The 12,908-nt window shown below is 40.8% G+C and overlaps 1 protein-coding gene across 4 annotated transcripts in view; it reads left to right on the top strand.

Moving 5' to 3' along the window:
- Nucleotides 1-12,908, top strand: part of PIP4P2 (phosphatidylinositol-4,5-bisphosphate 4-phosphatase 2) — a 66,428-nt gene that overhangs the window by 34,860 nt on the left and 18,660 nt on the right. For 2 of the 4 annotated variants that reach the window (XM_065585888.1, XM_042845140.2), the window contains exons 5-6: nucleotides 2,291-2,343; nucleotides 12,480-12,619. In XM_065585888.1, the coding sequence (XP_065441960.1) occupies nucleotides 2,291-2,343; nucleotides 12,480-12,619 (193 nt within the window). The remainder of the gene's footprint in view (nucleotides 1-2,290; nucleotides 2,344-12,479; nucleotides 12,620-12,908) is intronic. The other 2 variants (XM_005291566.4, XM_005291565.4) reach the window with 1 other exon arrangement.

Below are 12,908 nucleotides of genomic sequence, written 5' to 3'. Positions count from 1 at the left end.
AACTCCAGCACTGATAGTTCCGAAAGTCACTTCGCTTGTCTGTGCTTTAATTCATCCATCTAAACTTCTATGGCCCCCAGCAATGTAGTATCTGAGCACATAGATTCACCCACAGAAGTGTTGAGACATAATTAATGTTTCTAAAATGCATCAAGATCTGTAGATGAAAGGTGTTGTAGATATATGAGGGATTTATATATTCTCAGTTTCCACTTGGATCCTGGAGGGGGGCAAATGGTGATAGATCTTTTCTAAAACTTACTGGCTGAGTGTGAAAGCTATAAATAATGTTATAAATGAACCCTTCAGAACAAAACAAACTTAAAGGGTCAATTGGTGGAGTAGTATGTGAGTTAGGAGTTAAACATGGAGAGTCAAATCCCAAGTGACAGAAATGTATGCCATACTACTAGTGCTGTGGGTCTGATTCTCACGTACTGTGAAGCCAATTCACATTATTCTGACAGCATAAAGAAGCCGTGAGGTGTGTGGAAATTACTCTGCCAGGGTGGGGTAAAGGGGTCTTGGTATAAGTGAGAATTGGTCCCTCTATGTTTAGAATAGTTTAGTGAATGAATGCATGTTTCTCTGAAATGTAAGACTTTGTTTTGATTTTCTTCTCATAAATGAACTCTGTGCATAAAACTACTGTAAAGTACTGGGATTGGATGTCACATTGGCAACATTTATTTCAGTCAAAATAACAAATAAAACACTCCAGTTGATGCTCTCAGTGGAAGGAGAAAGCTATTATTCAAGTTTAGAGCCAAGGCATGTTTGTGAAAAGATGTAGGAGTCTGGCTTACACACAAGCTTCGCTATTTACTTTTCTCATGGCTAATGAAGCATTTCAGAGGTGTATCGAAGAAAAAAGAAATTAGCAAATCCTGCTAATGGTAGCAATCAAAACATAAAGACTGAATGAAAACAAAAGTGGGATGTGTCAGCAGCATATCGATTATAGATAGATAGGATAAAAACATCTTAAATTCATGCTGAAGATATAAAATGAAGCTAGTATCCTTGTAACAAAAACATCTGTGGAGAACTTTCGTAGTCTTAACTGCATTGTCACCAAGGCGCAATTCTTTTTATCAGAATTCTCTCTGACCCCAGCTTACCTTAGAAAATTGTAACTCTGATGACCAATCTCACCTATTTCCCCAGAGGGATTTTAAAATACAACCAGTGACAAAGCAAGAACACTTCTTGCTTGAGAAACTGGAACTCCAGGTCCTCTTACTTCCGTTGTTTCAATGATTGATGTGTGTGCTAGTGGTCTCACATAGCTTATTAACAGAAATCCAGCTGAGTGAGATTACCAGGAATCTATTTAGGCCTTTTCCACATTAGACCTTCTAAGTATATGTGAAAGCATTCTTCACGCATTTAAATGCTGTTGTGATGTAGCTTGTATTTACATGCAGTACAATTATAGGATCTTGGTTAGATCCTTTTATAGCAGGTTTGCACCAGTATACTACCGCTCACTTCAGTAGAGTTGCTCCTGATTTTACATGGAGATAAGCATCAAGGCCATAGTCTTCAGAAGCTATGCTATAGACTTGCTGGGAATTTGTAGCATGACAGTTGCCTGAGTTCTCAGGGACAAGGGGGCAGAGTAGACAAATTGCTAGACATGTTGGGAAAGAGTTGGCAAATGTTGTTCTGCTCCCATTGTGTTGTGTTTCTCTTGGTAAAATAAAACTGATTTTTTTTAAATTGTCTCTATTAGAAAATGCATACACATTGCCTTTCTCCTCAAAATGAATCAGTTCTGTTTCTTTCCCTTTAATGAATCACTGCATGCAAAAAATATTAAAGCTGATTATCAAGAAAAGAGATTAAATGGTAAAAATGGGGGGGGGGAAGCTTCATTAAAACCTAGATGAATAATATTTTGAACAGAGGGATGTTCCAAAGAAAATACACTTGTTCTGGTTCAGAGGGTGCTCATGGTCTTAGAATTGGGAGAAATGGCCTGATTAATTATACTACATTGCATTCGCTGCTGTTGTAAATGGAACCCTTGCTACGTCAAACAGGCTCGTAACAGTTAGGCAAGTCATGGGAAATTATTTAACATGGAAATCCCAATCCAAGGAGTGCAACATTGTTGCTGGCAAAAGGGCATCCCATGTATGGAATAAAACAAGAAACAAGTTATATTAAAGCATGAGAAGCAAAATGTTTTTGCAGTGATCCCCAGTGACATTTAACATGAAGTAAAATAAACATTTTCTCAGGCTAGAGGGTTTTTTCAACTTTTTTTTTTCTTTCTCTTTTACAGTGGATGGAACTGAGGTTTAACACTTTGGCAAAATGCCCACACTGCAAAAAAATGTAAGTTTCCTAAAAATGCTAAGTTTGTTGGAGAGACATTAGAAACAAATTTAAAGTAGTTAAACTTATGTCAAATATTATTGCTAGAGAACAGGCTGACATGCAGATATTTTGTTTTCTATACCTGAGAATACTGAGACTAAAGAGCATAATATGTGCCAGTGAACCCTCCCCTCCTTATTCCCTACAAGTTAGTAACGGTTTAACATATGCAGGTTAGATTAGTAACTGCTTTAATTTGATTGCCATTGTCTGTCTGAGGAAGAAATGGATGGCTAACAATAGAAAGAGATGGATTACTACAACTAACAGCAGCTTACATTTTTATTTAATGTCTTTGAAGCTTACCATTTCATGCAGTTAATCGGGATGTTGCATAAACGTACGACCCACCTTGCCTTCAGCTTGAGAGCAATAGGAGAAGAAAGGAAAAATATTTATTACTTTGGAAAGTATTTTGTTTTTTCTCTGTTCCCAAATGCAAAGCTTAATTCATATTAAGCAAGCTATTGCAATACGATACTTAACATTTAATATTTATGGAATAATTTCTAACTTGTCAACTATTTGGTAAGGAGTGAGAAGTTACATTAAGACTAAACTTTAAGAAGGAAAGTTAAGGAAGCAAACCACACATTTAAAATATATATTTAGAAAGTAAGTTTAACTTTTGCAACAATTGATTGGACATGGTAGTAATTATCTTCAAATGGCACTAAAAATGATGGCTCCCAATGTTGCCCAGAATGTATGTTTGAAGCGAGATGATTGCAAATAAAGGGCATGAAATTAGAGGTGAAAATATTAATTTAGCTGACTTATTTCCCATGCTAATGTTATTCAGAGGATCCTGTCTTCCCTTGTTATATTTATATTACTTCCAGTAATGGGTGTACTATATGTTTCACTGAGCAAGGGAAATACCACCAGCATTGGGGATGTATTATATGAAAGAACAGGCAGATGCCTAGTGGACAGTTTAGGCCAAGACTTTAACATTTAGGTACCTATACAAGTGGCCTGGTTTTTAAAAGTGCTTGGCACCCTGCACTGGAGTCATTTTGACACAGCCAGCACTTTGGGGGCACACTTCTGGAAATCTTGGGCTCAGTACATGTGAATGACTGCATGGGTGGCAGGCATTTTCCCATTTGTCTAGACTAACAGTTCTTAAACTGTGGGTTGGGACCCCAAAGTGGGTCGCTGTCCCATTTTGAGGGGGTTGCCAAGGCTGGCGTTAGATTTGCTGGGGCCCAAGCCCCACCGCCCGGGGCTACAGCATGAGGACTTTAGCCCTGGGTGGAGGGGCTCAGGATTACAGGTCCCCTGCCTGGGGCTGAAGCCCTCGAGCTTTGGCTTTAACCCCCGCTCCCCACCTGGGGCTGTGGGGCTTAGGATTCGTCTTTGGCCCCCCTACCCAGGACAGTGGGGCTCGGGTGGGCTCAGGCTTCGGTCCCCCCTCCTGGGGTCAGGTAGTAATTTTTGTTGTCAGAAGGGGATCATAGCGCAATGAAGTTTGAGAACCCCTGGTCTAGGCCAGTGAACCCTGGAGTCTGCGTTAATTGTCCTCCATTTGCTATCCCTGCTCTAGTGTATTGGCAGTAACTACACACAGACTTTCTCTCCCGAATTGAGTAGTATATTAATCATGGTTAGCTGTTATATTTTAAAACTGACATATAGCATTTTATGGCTGATCTCCAAGTCATCTCTCTCCTGATACTATCCCAAAGCACAGTGGAATCAAATATTTCTTTTAAAAATGAACCAGCATGATGGTAACAAGTATACCACCTGATGTTATTGCTATAATCCTCATCCTCTCTCCCCACTTCTTTGTTGTTGTCTTTTTGCTAGGTTATGTTGTATAATCTCTTTGGAGTACAGACCTCTTATTTGATTTGTTCTTAAAGGGACAAGCACACTTATGGTGCAGTTTAAATAATAAACCTGGACCTTTACTGAAACTGTTTTAATGTGCAAGCTGCAACTATCTTGATGGATAACAGAGAAGTGTTTGAGGGCATGGAGTATTGTGGCATAACTTTGCATCAAGTGCAAGCCCTTAGCCTTGGGACTTGAGGGGACACAATCTTAAACTTCATAGCTGTAGCTTTGTATTGTTTAGTTGGTGGACCTTTTCATGCACTTGAAGGGGGGGGTTGTAGTTCTGACAAGAACAGATCAGTTCCTAAAGCAGGGATTTTAGGGTATAATTTAAGTGACTAAGGCTCCTAACTGCCTGACTTATTTTGTAACTGAGACTGGCTGACTGAGTCACTTGAGCACTTTAGCAAATATGAAAATCTGACTTAGGTTCACAACATAACTTCCAGTGGCAAACACAGAAAGGATGGTGAAATTAACAGTCACAAACTTCCATTTGAATGTGTTTCTTTTATGCACTGTACAAATGACTTTCATACAGCAGTGGAGACCAGGTTGGCGCCCAGAAAAATGATTTCTAATACATAAATTGTGCCTCATAGAATGTAAACACTTTTAATTACATTTTTTAAGAGAGTGCATGTAATAACAGAACTAAAATAAAATTAGGTTTGATATATCGAAAGAAGCAAAACAAGCAGTTAAATTGGATTCATACCCAGCGTCTTCAGAACCCAGATGGTACTGGCTTTTTATGTCTGGATATTGGGAAAACATGGTGTTTTTGGCCCATAACTGTAAACGTTCCTTGCTTTTTTCCTCTGATGTCACAAGTTTAACCGTCAGTTTTGGTGGAAGGGGGGAGGGTGAGATTTCACTTCATATGACAATGAGTGCCTGCAAGATGATTCCTTGTAAAGTGACAGAAACCATTTACAATATAAAATATAAATGCAGAGAACAAAATGGTTCATTTCCATTTAAACTACTTTGGTAAGTATACTCGCTGTGGCTAATCTAGGCAGTAGCTCACAAACTATGGTTCCATCAGAACTTCAAATACAGCAGTGCGAGGGGACCCAGTTACAGTACTGTTTTGTAGTGTAAATGGGACCTTGAAAGTGACCTTGCAAAGAGGTGTAAATGGGTTTTGCCTTTTTCTTTTTGTTTCTACGTAGTGTATTTTTAAAAAGGTCTGAAAGTTGTTTTTTGTTTTGTTTTTAGCTCCACTCTGGGGAAGAAATGTTTGTGAGGAAATTAAGTTTCCTCTCCTTGTTTTTTACATTATAAATTCAGTACTTGTCTACCCTCTTCTTCCTGGAAAGCTCTCTGGATAATTTGAGAAATGATAGGATTATGAGCTCACAGTTACCAGGGAAGAAACATGATTAGAGGGGAGAAGTCTTTTTATTCAGATTACTTAAAATTCTTTTGTGGTGGGTTTTCGCTCCTCTTAAAACCCGTTTGTCATACTCCTGAAGAATAAGTCTTTTATCAAAGACTCAACACTCTTGCCCCTTCACTTAAGGATGGAGAATTTGCTTCTTCTGGGCCTCCACAGAGCACTCCAGCAAAAATAGGAAAGATAGTTTTGACACTCCTGCTGTTCTGAAGGTGAAGAACAGATTAAAATGGAACCATAACTAAGGTTTTGTCTATCCTGAATCTCAAACCTTCCTGCACCATCTGACATCAGACCACGAACAAGACTCCACCATCTCTGCCTATCCTGGGCTGCTCTTTGCATGACCTCTTTTGTTAAATCCCATAAGTTTTCCCTCTCTAAATAACATTCCAATGGAGGGAATCTCTCAATCATCCCTTTTGCATGTTCTCCAGCCACCCAATGGCATGACTCCCATGGCAGATGGTCTGGATTCATTCTTAACACGTCCCTGATATTTCCATCTTCTCTTCTAGATAACTTTTGGATATAAGGTTGGTTATTTATAGGAAAACAACAGTATGGAACTGTGTTGTAACTGGTTATGGAACAACTGTGATGGAACTGATTTCTTCCAAAATTGTTTCAGAGTAGCAGCCGTGTTAGTCTGTATCCGCAAAAAGAAGAACAGGAGGACTTGTGGCACCTTAGAGACTAACAAATTTATTAGAGCATAAGCTTTCGTGGACTACAGCCCACTTCTTCGGATGCATATAGAATGGAACATATATTGAGGAGATATATATACACACATACAGAGAGCATAAACAGGTGGGAGTTGTCTTACCACCTCTGAGAGGCCAATTAATTAAGAGAAAAAAAACTTTTGAAGTGATAATCAAGCTAGCCGAGTACAGACAGACAGTTAGATAACAAGTGTGAGAATACTTACAAGGGGAGATAGATTTAATGTTTGTAATGGCTCAACCATTCCCAGTCCTTATTTAAACCGGAGTTGATTGTGTCTAGTTTGCATATCAATTCTAGCTCAGCAGTTTCTCGTTGGAGTCTGTTTTTGAAGTTTTTCTGTTGTAATATAGCCACCCGCAGGTCTGTCACTGAATGACCAGACAGGTTAAAGTGTTCTCCCACTGGTTTTTGAGTATTTTGATTCCTGATGTCAGATTTGTGTCCATTAATTCTTTTGCGTAGAGACTGTCCGGTTTGGCCAATGTACATGGCAGAGGGGCATTGCTGGCACATGATGGCATATATCACATTGGTAGATGTGCAGGTGAACGAGCCCCTGATGGTATGGCTGATGTGATTAGGTCCTATGATGATGTCACTGGAATAGATATGTGGACAGAGTTGGCATCGGGGTTTGTTACAAGGATAGGTTCCTGGGTTAGTGGTTTTGTTCAGTGATGTGTGGTTGCTGGTGAGTATTTGCTTTAGGTTGGGGGGTTGTCTGTAAGCGAGGACAGGTCTGTCTCCCAAGATCTGTGAGAGTAAAGGATCATCTTTCAGGATAGGTTGTAGATCTCTGATGATGCGCTGGAGAGGTTTTAGTTGGGGGCTGAAGGTGACAGCTAGTGGTGTTCTGTTATTTTCTTTGTTGGGCCTGTCTTGTAGGAGGTGACTTCTGGGTACTCGTCTGGCTCTGTCAATCTGTTTTTTCACTTCAGCAGGTGGGTATTGTAGTTTTAAGAATGCTTGACAGAGATCTTGTAGGTGCTTGTCTCTATCCGAGGGATTGGAGCAAATGCGGTTATATCTTAGAGCTTGGCTGTAGACAATGGATCGTGTGGTGTGTCCTGGATGGAAGCTGGAGGCATGTAGGTAAGTGTAGCGGTCAGTAGGTTTCCGGTATAGGGTGGTATTTATGTGACCATCGCTTATTAGCACAGTAGTGTCCAGGAAATGGACCGCTTGTGTGGATTGATCTAGGCTGAGGTTGATGGTGGGATGGAAATTATTGAAATCATGGTGAAATTCCTCAAGGGCTTCTTTTCCATGGGTCCAGATGATGAAGATGTCATCAATGTAGCGCAAGTAGAGTAGGGGCGTTAGGGGACGAGAGCTAAGGAAGCGTTGTTCTAAGTCAGCCATAAAAATGTTGGCATATTGTGGGGCCATGCGGGTACCCATAGCAGTGCCGCTGACTTGAAGGTATATATTGTCCCCAAATGTGAAATAGTTGTGGGTGAGGACAAAATCACAAAGTTCAGCCACCAGGTTAGCTGTGACATTATCAGGGATACTGTTCCTGATAGCTTGTAGTCCATCTTTGTGTGGAATATTGGTGTAGAGGGCTTCTACGTCCATAGTGGCCAGGATGGTGTTTTCTGGAAGATCACCGATGGATTGTAGTTTCCTCAGGAAGTCAGTGGTGTCTCGAAGATAGCTGGGAGTGCTGGTAGCGTAGGGTCTGAGGAGAGAGTCTACATAACCAGACAAGCCTGATGTTAGGGTGCCAATGCCTGAGATGATGGGGCGTCCAGGATATCCAGGTTTATGGATCTTGGGTAGCAAATAGAATACCCCTGGTCGGGGTTCTAGGCATGTGTCTGTACAGATTTGTTCCTGTGCTTTGTCAGGGAGTTTTTTTAGCAGATGGTGTAGTTTCTTTAGGTAATCCTCAGTGGGATCAGAGGATAATGGCCTGTAGAATGTGGTGTTAGAAAGCTGTCTAGCAGCCTCCTGGTCATATTCCAATTTATTCATGATGACGACAGCACCTCCTTTGTCAGCCTTTTTGATTATGATGTCAGGGTTGTTTCTGAGGCTGTAGATGGCGTTGTGTTCTGCATGGCTGAGGTTATGTGGCAAGTGATGTTGCTTTTCCACAATTTCAGCCTTTGCACGTCGACGGAAGCACTCTATGTAGAAATCCAGTCTGTTGTTTCGACCGTCCGGAGGAGTCCACGCAGAATCCTTTTTTTTGTAGTGCTGGTAGGGAGGATTCTGTGGGTTAGTATGTTGTTCAGAGGTATGTTGGAAATATTCTTTGAGTCGGAGACGTCGAAAGTAGGATTCTAGGTCACCGCAGAACTGTATCATATTCATGGGTCTGGAGGGACAAAAGGAGAGGCCCCGAGATAGGACAGACTCTTCTGCTGGGCTAAGAGTATAGCTGGAAAGATTAACAATATTGCTGGGTGGGTTAAGGGAACTACTGTTGTGGCTGCTTGTGGCATGTAGCAGTTTAGATAGTTTAGTGTCCTTTTTCCTTTGTAGAGAGGCAAAGTTTGTCTTGTAAATGGCTTGTCTAGTTTTTGTAAAGTCTATCCATGAGGAAGTTTGTGTGGAAGGTTGGTTTCTTATGAGAGTATCCAGTTCTGAGAGCTCATTCTTAATCTTTCCCTGTTTGCTGTATAGGATGCTGATCAGGTGATTTCGCAGTTTCTTTGAGAGTGTGTGACACAGTCTCTCAGCATAGTCTGTGTGATATGTAGATTGTAATGGATTTTTTACCTTTAGTCCTTTTGGTATGATGTCCATCTGCTTGCATTTGGAAAGGAAGATGATGTCTGTCTGTATCTGTACGAGTTTTTTCATGAGGTTGATGGATTTCCACTCCATACGGCTAAATGCAGTGCCTTGCATAATGAAAGGTTTCAGAGTAGCAGCCGTGTTAGTCTGTATCCGCAAAAAGAAGAACAGGAGGACTTGTGGCACCTTAGAGACTAACAAATTTATTAGAGCATAAGCTTTCGTGGACTACAGCCCACTTCTTCGGATGCATATAGAATGGAACATATATTGAGGAGATATATATACACACATACAGAGAGCATAAACAGGTGGGAGTTGTCTTACCACCTCTGAGAGGCCAATTAATTAAGAGAAAAAAAACTTTTGAAGTGATAATCAAGCTAGCCGAGTACAGACAGACAGTTAGATAACAAGTGTGAGAATACTTACAAGGGGAGATAGATTTAATGTTTGTAATGGCTCAACCATTCCCAGTCCTTATTTAAACCGGAGTTGATTGTGTCTAGTTTGCATATCAATTCTAGCTCAGCAGTTTCTCGTTGGAGTCTGTTTTTGAAGTTTTTCTGTTGTAATATAGCCACCCGCAGGTCTGTCACTGAATGACCAGACAGGTTAAAGTGTTCTCCCACTGGTTTTTGAGTATTTTGATTCCTGATGTCAGATTTGTGTCCATTAATTCTTTTGCGTAGAGTGCTTCCGTCGACGTGCAAAGGCTGAAATTGTGGAAAAGCAACATCACTTGCCACATAACCTCAGCCATGCAGAACACAACGCCATCTACAGCCTCAGAAACAACCCTGACATCATAATCAAAAAGGCTGACAAAGGAGGTGCTGTCGTCATCATGAATAAATTGGAATATGACCAGGAGGCTGCTAGACAGCTTTCTAACACCACATTCTACAGGCCATTATCCTCTGATCCCACTGAGGATTACCTAAAGAAACTACACCATCTGCTAAAAAAACTCCCTGACAAAGCACAGGAACAAATCTGTACAGACACATGCCTAGAACCCCGACCAGGGGTATTCTATTTGCTACCCAAGATCCATAAACCTGGATATCCTGGACGCCCCATCATCTCAGGCATTGGCACCCTAACATCAGGCTTGTCTGGTTATGTAGACTCTCTCCTCAGACCCTACGCTACCAGCACTCCCAGCTATCTTCGAGACACCACTGACTTCCTGAGGAAACTACAATCCATCGGTGATCTTCCAGAAAACACCATCCTGGCCACTATGGACGTAGAAGCCCTCTACACCAATATTCCACACAAAGATGGACTACAAGCTATCAGGAACAGTATCCCTGATAATGTCACAGCTAACCTGGTGGCTGAACTTTGTGATTTTGTCCTCACCCACAACTATTTCACATTTGGGGACAATATATACCTTCAAGTCAGCGGCACTGCTATGGGTACCCGCATGGCCCCACAATATGCCAACATTTTTATGGCTGACTTAGAACAACGCTTCCTTAGCTCTCGTCCCCTAACGCCCCTACTCTACTTGCGCTACATTGATGACATCTTCATCATCTGGACCCATGGAAAAGAAGCCCTTGAGGAATTTCACCATGATTTCAATAATTTCCATCCCACCATCAACCTCAGCCTAGATCAATCCACACAAGCGGTCCATTTCCTGGACACTACTGTGCTAATAAGCGATGGTCACATAAATACCACCCTATACCGGAAACCTACTGACCGCTACACTTACCTACATGCCTCCAGCTTCCATCCAGGACACACCACACGATCCATTGTCTACAGCCAAGCTCTAAGATATAACCGCATTTGCTCCAATCCCTCGGATAGAGACAAGCACCTACAAGATCTCTATCAAGCATTCTTAAAACTACAATACCCACCTGCTGAAGTGAAAAAACAGATTGACAGAGCCAGACGAGTACCCAGAAGTCACCTCCTACAAGACAGGCCCAACAAAGAAAATAACAGAACACCACTAGCTGTCACCTTCAGCCCCCAACTAAAACCTCTCCAGCGCATCATCAGAGATCTACAACCTATCCTGAAAGATGATCCTTTACTCTCACAGATCTTGGGAGACAGACCTGTCCTCGCTTACAGACAACCCCCCAACCTAAAGCAAATACTCACCAGCAACCACACATCACTGAACAAAACCACTAACCCAGGAACCTATCCTTGTAACAAACCCCGATGCCAACTCTGTCCACATATCTATTCCAGTGACATCATCATAGGACCTAATCACATCAGCCATACCATCAGGGGCTCGTTCACCTGCACATCTACCAATGTGATATATGCCATCATGTGCCAGCAATGCCCCTCTGCCATGTACATTGGCCAAACCGGACAGTCTCTACGCAAAAGAATTAATGGACACAAATCTGACATCAGGAATCAAAATACTCAAAAACCAGTGGGAGAACACTTTAACCTGTCTGGTCATTCAGTGACAGACCTGCGGGTGGCTATATTACAACAGAAAAACTTCAAAAACAGACTCCAACGAGAAACTGCTGAGCTAGAATTGATATGCAAACTAGACACAATCAACTCCGGTTTAAATAAGGACTGGGAATGGTTGAGCCATTACAAACATTAAATCTATCTCCCCTTGTAAGTATTCTCACACTTGTTATCTAACTGTCTGTACTCGGCTAGCTTGATTATCACTTCAAAAGTTTTTTTTCTCTTAATTAATTGGCCTCTCAGAGGTGGTAAGACAACTCCCACCTGTTTATGCTCTCTGTATGTGTGTATATATATCTCCTCAATATATGTTCCATTCTATATGCATCCGAAGAAGTGGGCTGTAGTCCACGAAAGCTTATGCTCTAATAAATTTGTTAGTCTCTAAGGTGCCACAAGTCCTCCTGTTCTTCTTTTTCCAAAATTGTTGTGCTTACAGTGCAAATAGAGCCTAAAATATGAGGGACAAAGTCAGCATTTTTAAATAACTTTTCAAATAGTGTTATGAAGTTGCTACTGTTCACATGGTTCTGTAATTTGGGATATGACAGTATTTTCATATAATTTTTCTATATTTAATGCTTTTTAAAAAGTGTAAGATCTGTAGGAAAAAAAATCTTCCATTTATTGAGGTATTGTAACTGAGTGGCTAGGGCCGTATACTGGGAGTCAAAATAACCTTTATTTTTATTCCCATTGCTGGTATAGATTTGGGTGTGACCTTAGACGAGTCACTTAACTTCTGTAAGTCTCAAATTCTACTCTAAAAATGAGAATGTTGGTTACCCTTCAGTTTCAGTTGGGTAAAAAGATGTTCTGTATTTTCTCCCCTAAAATGTTGCATAAGGTACTTATAGCATTATCTCTTCTCCCTGCTTCTTATTTTATTGGGCAGGGAGAAAAAACACAAAAACCCAGCTATGGAAAGTAAAGACAGAAGACCTAGGGTTGTTTCAGTGTTAAGTTTGCAAAATCAAACATTGAAGTCAGGAAACGTTAAAAGTGAGGATTTCTGCCACAGTGTGAATGTAGAATGTGAGTATGTATTATACATATGAGTATGTAGTATCTTCTATTCCTGCCACTTTGTTAACAATAACTTACCCATTAATGACTATCTATAATTAGGTGAATCTTGAAATATATAGGGTCCACAATGCAGTCAAGCTAATGCAAGAAAAAGTTTAACTCTTTTTAGGGGTTTCCTGACTCTTGAGTACTTGATCTTGTAAGCTTAACATTCCATTGTCTAGTTTTTCACATTTATATAGGGTTTTTTGTTTTGTTTGTTTTAAATAAAGTGCAGAAGTATCTTTCATCTGGA

The sequence above is a fragment of the Chrysemys picta genome, chromosome 2 (assembly GCF_011386835.1).
Source record: "Chrysemys picta bellii isolate R12L10 chromosome 2, ASM1138683v2, whole genome shotgun sequence".
Classification (NCBI taxonomy): Eukaryota; Metazoa; Chordata; order Testudines; family Emydidae; genus Chrysemys; species Chrysemys picta.
Note: the sequence above shows the minus strand (reverse complement) of the source record. Positions and strands in the feature narration are given on the sequence as shown.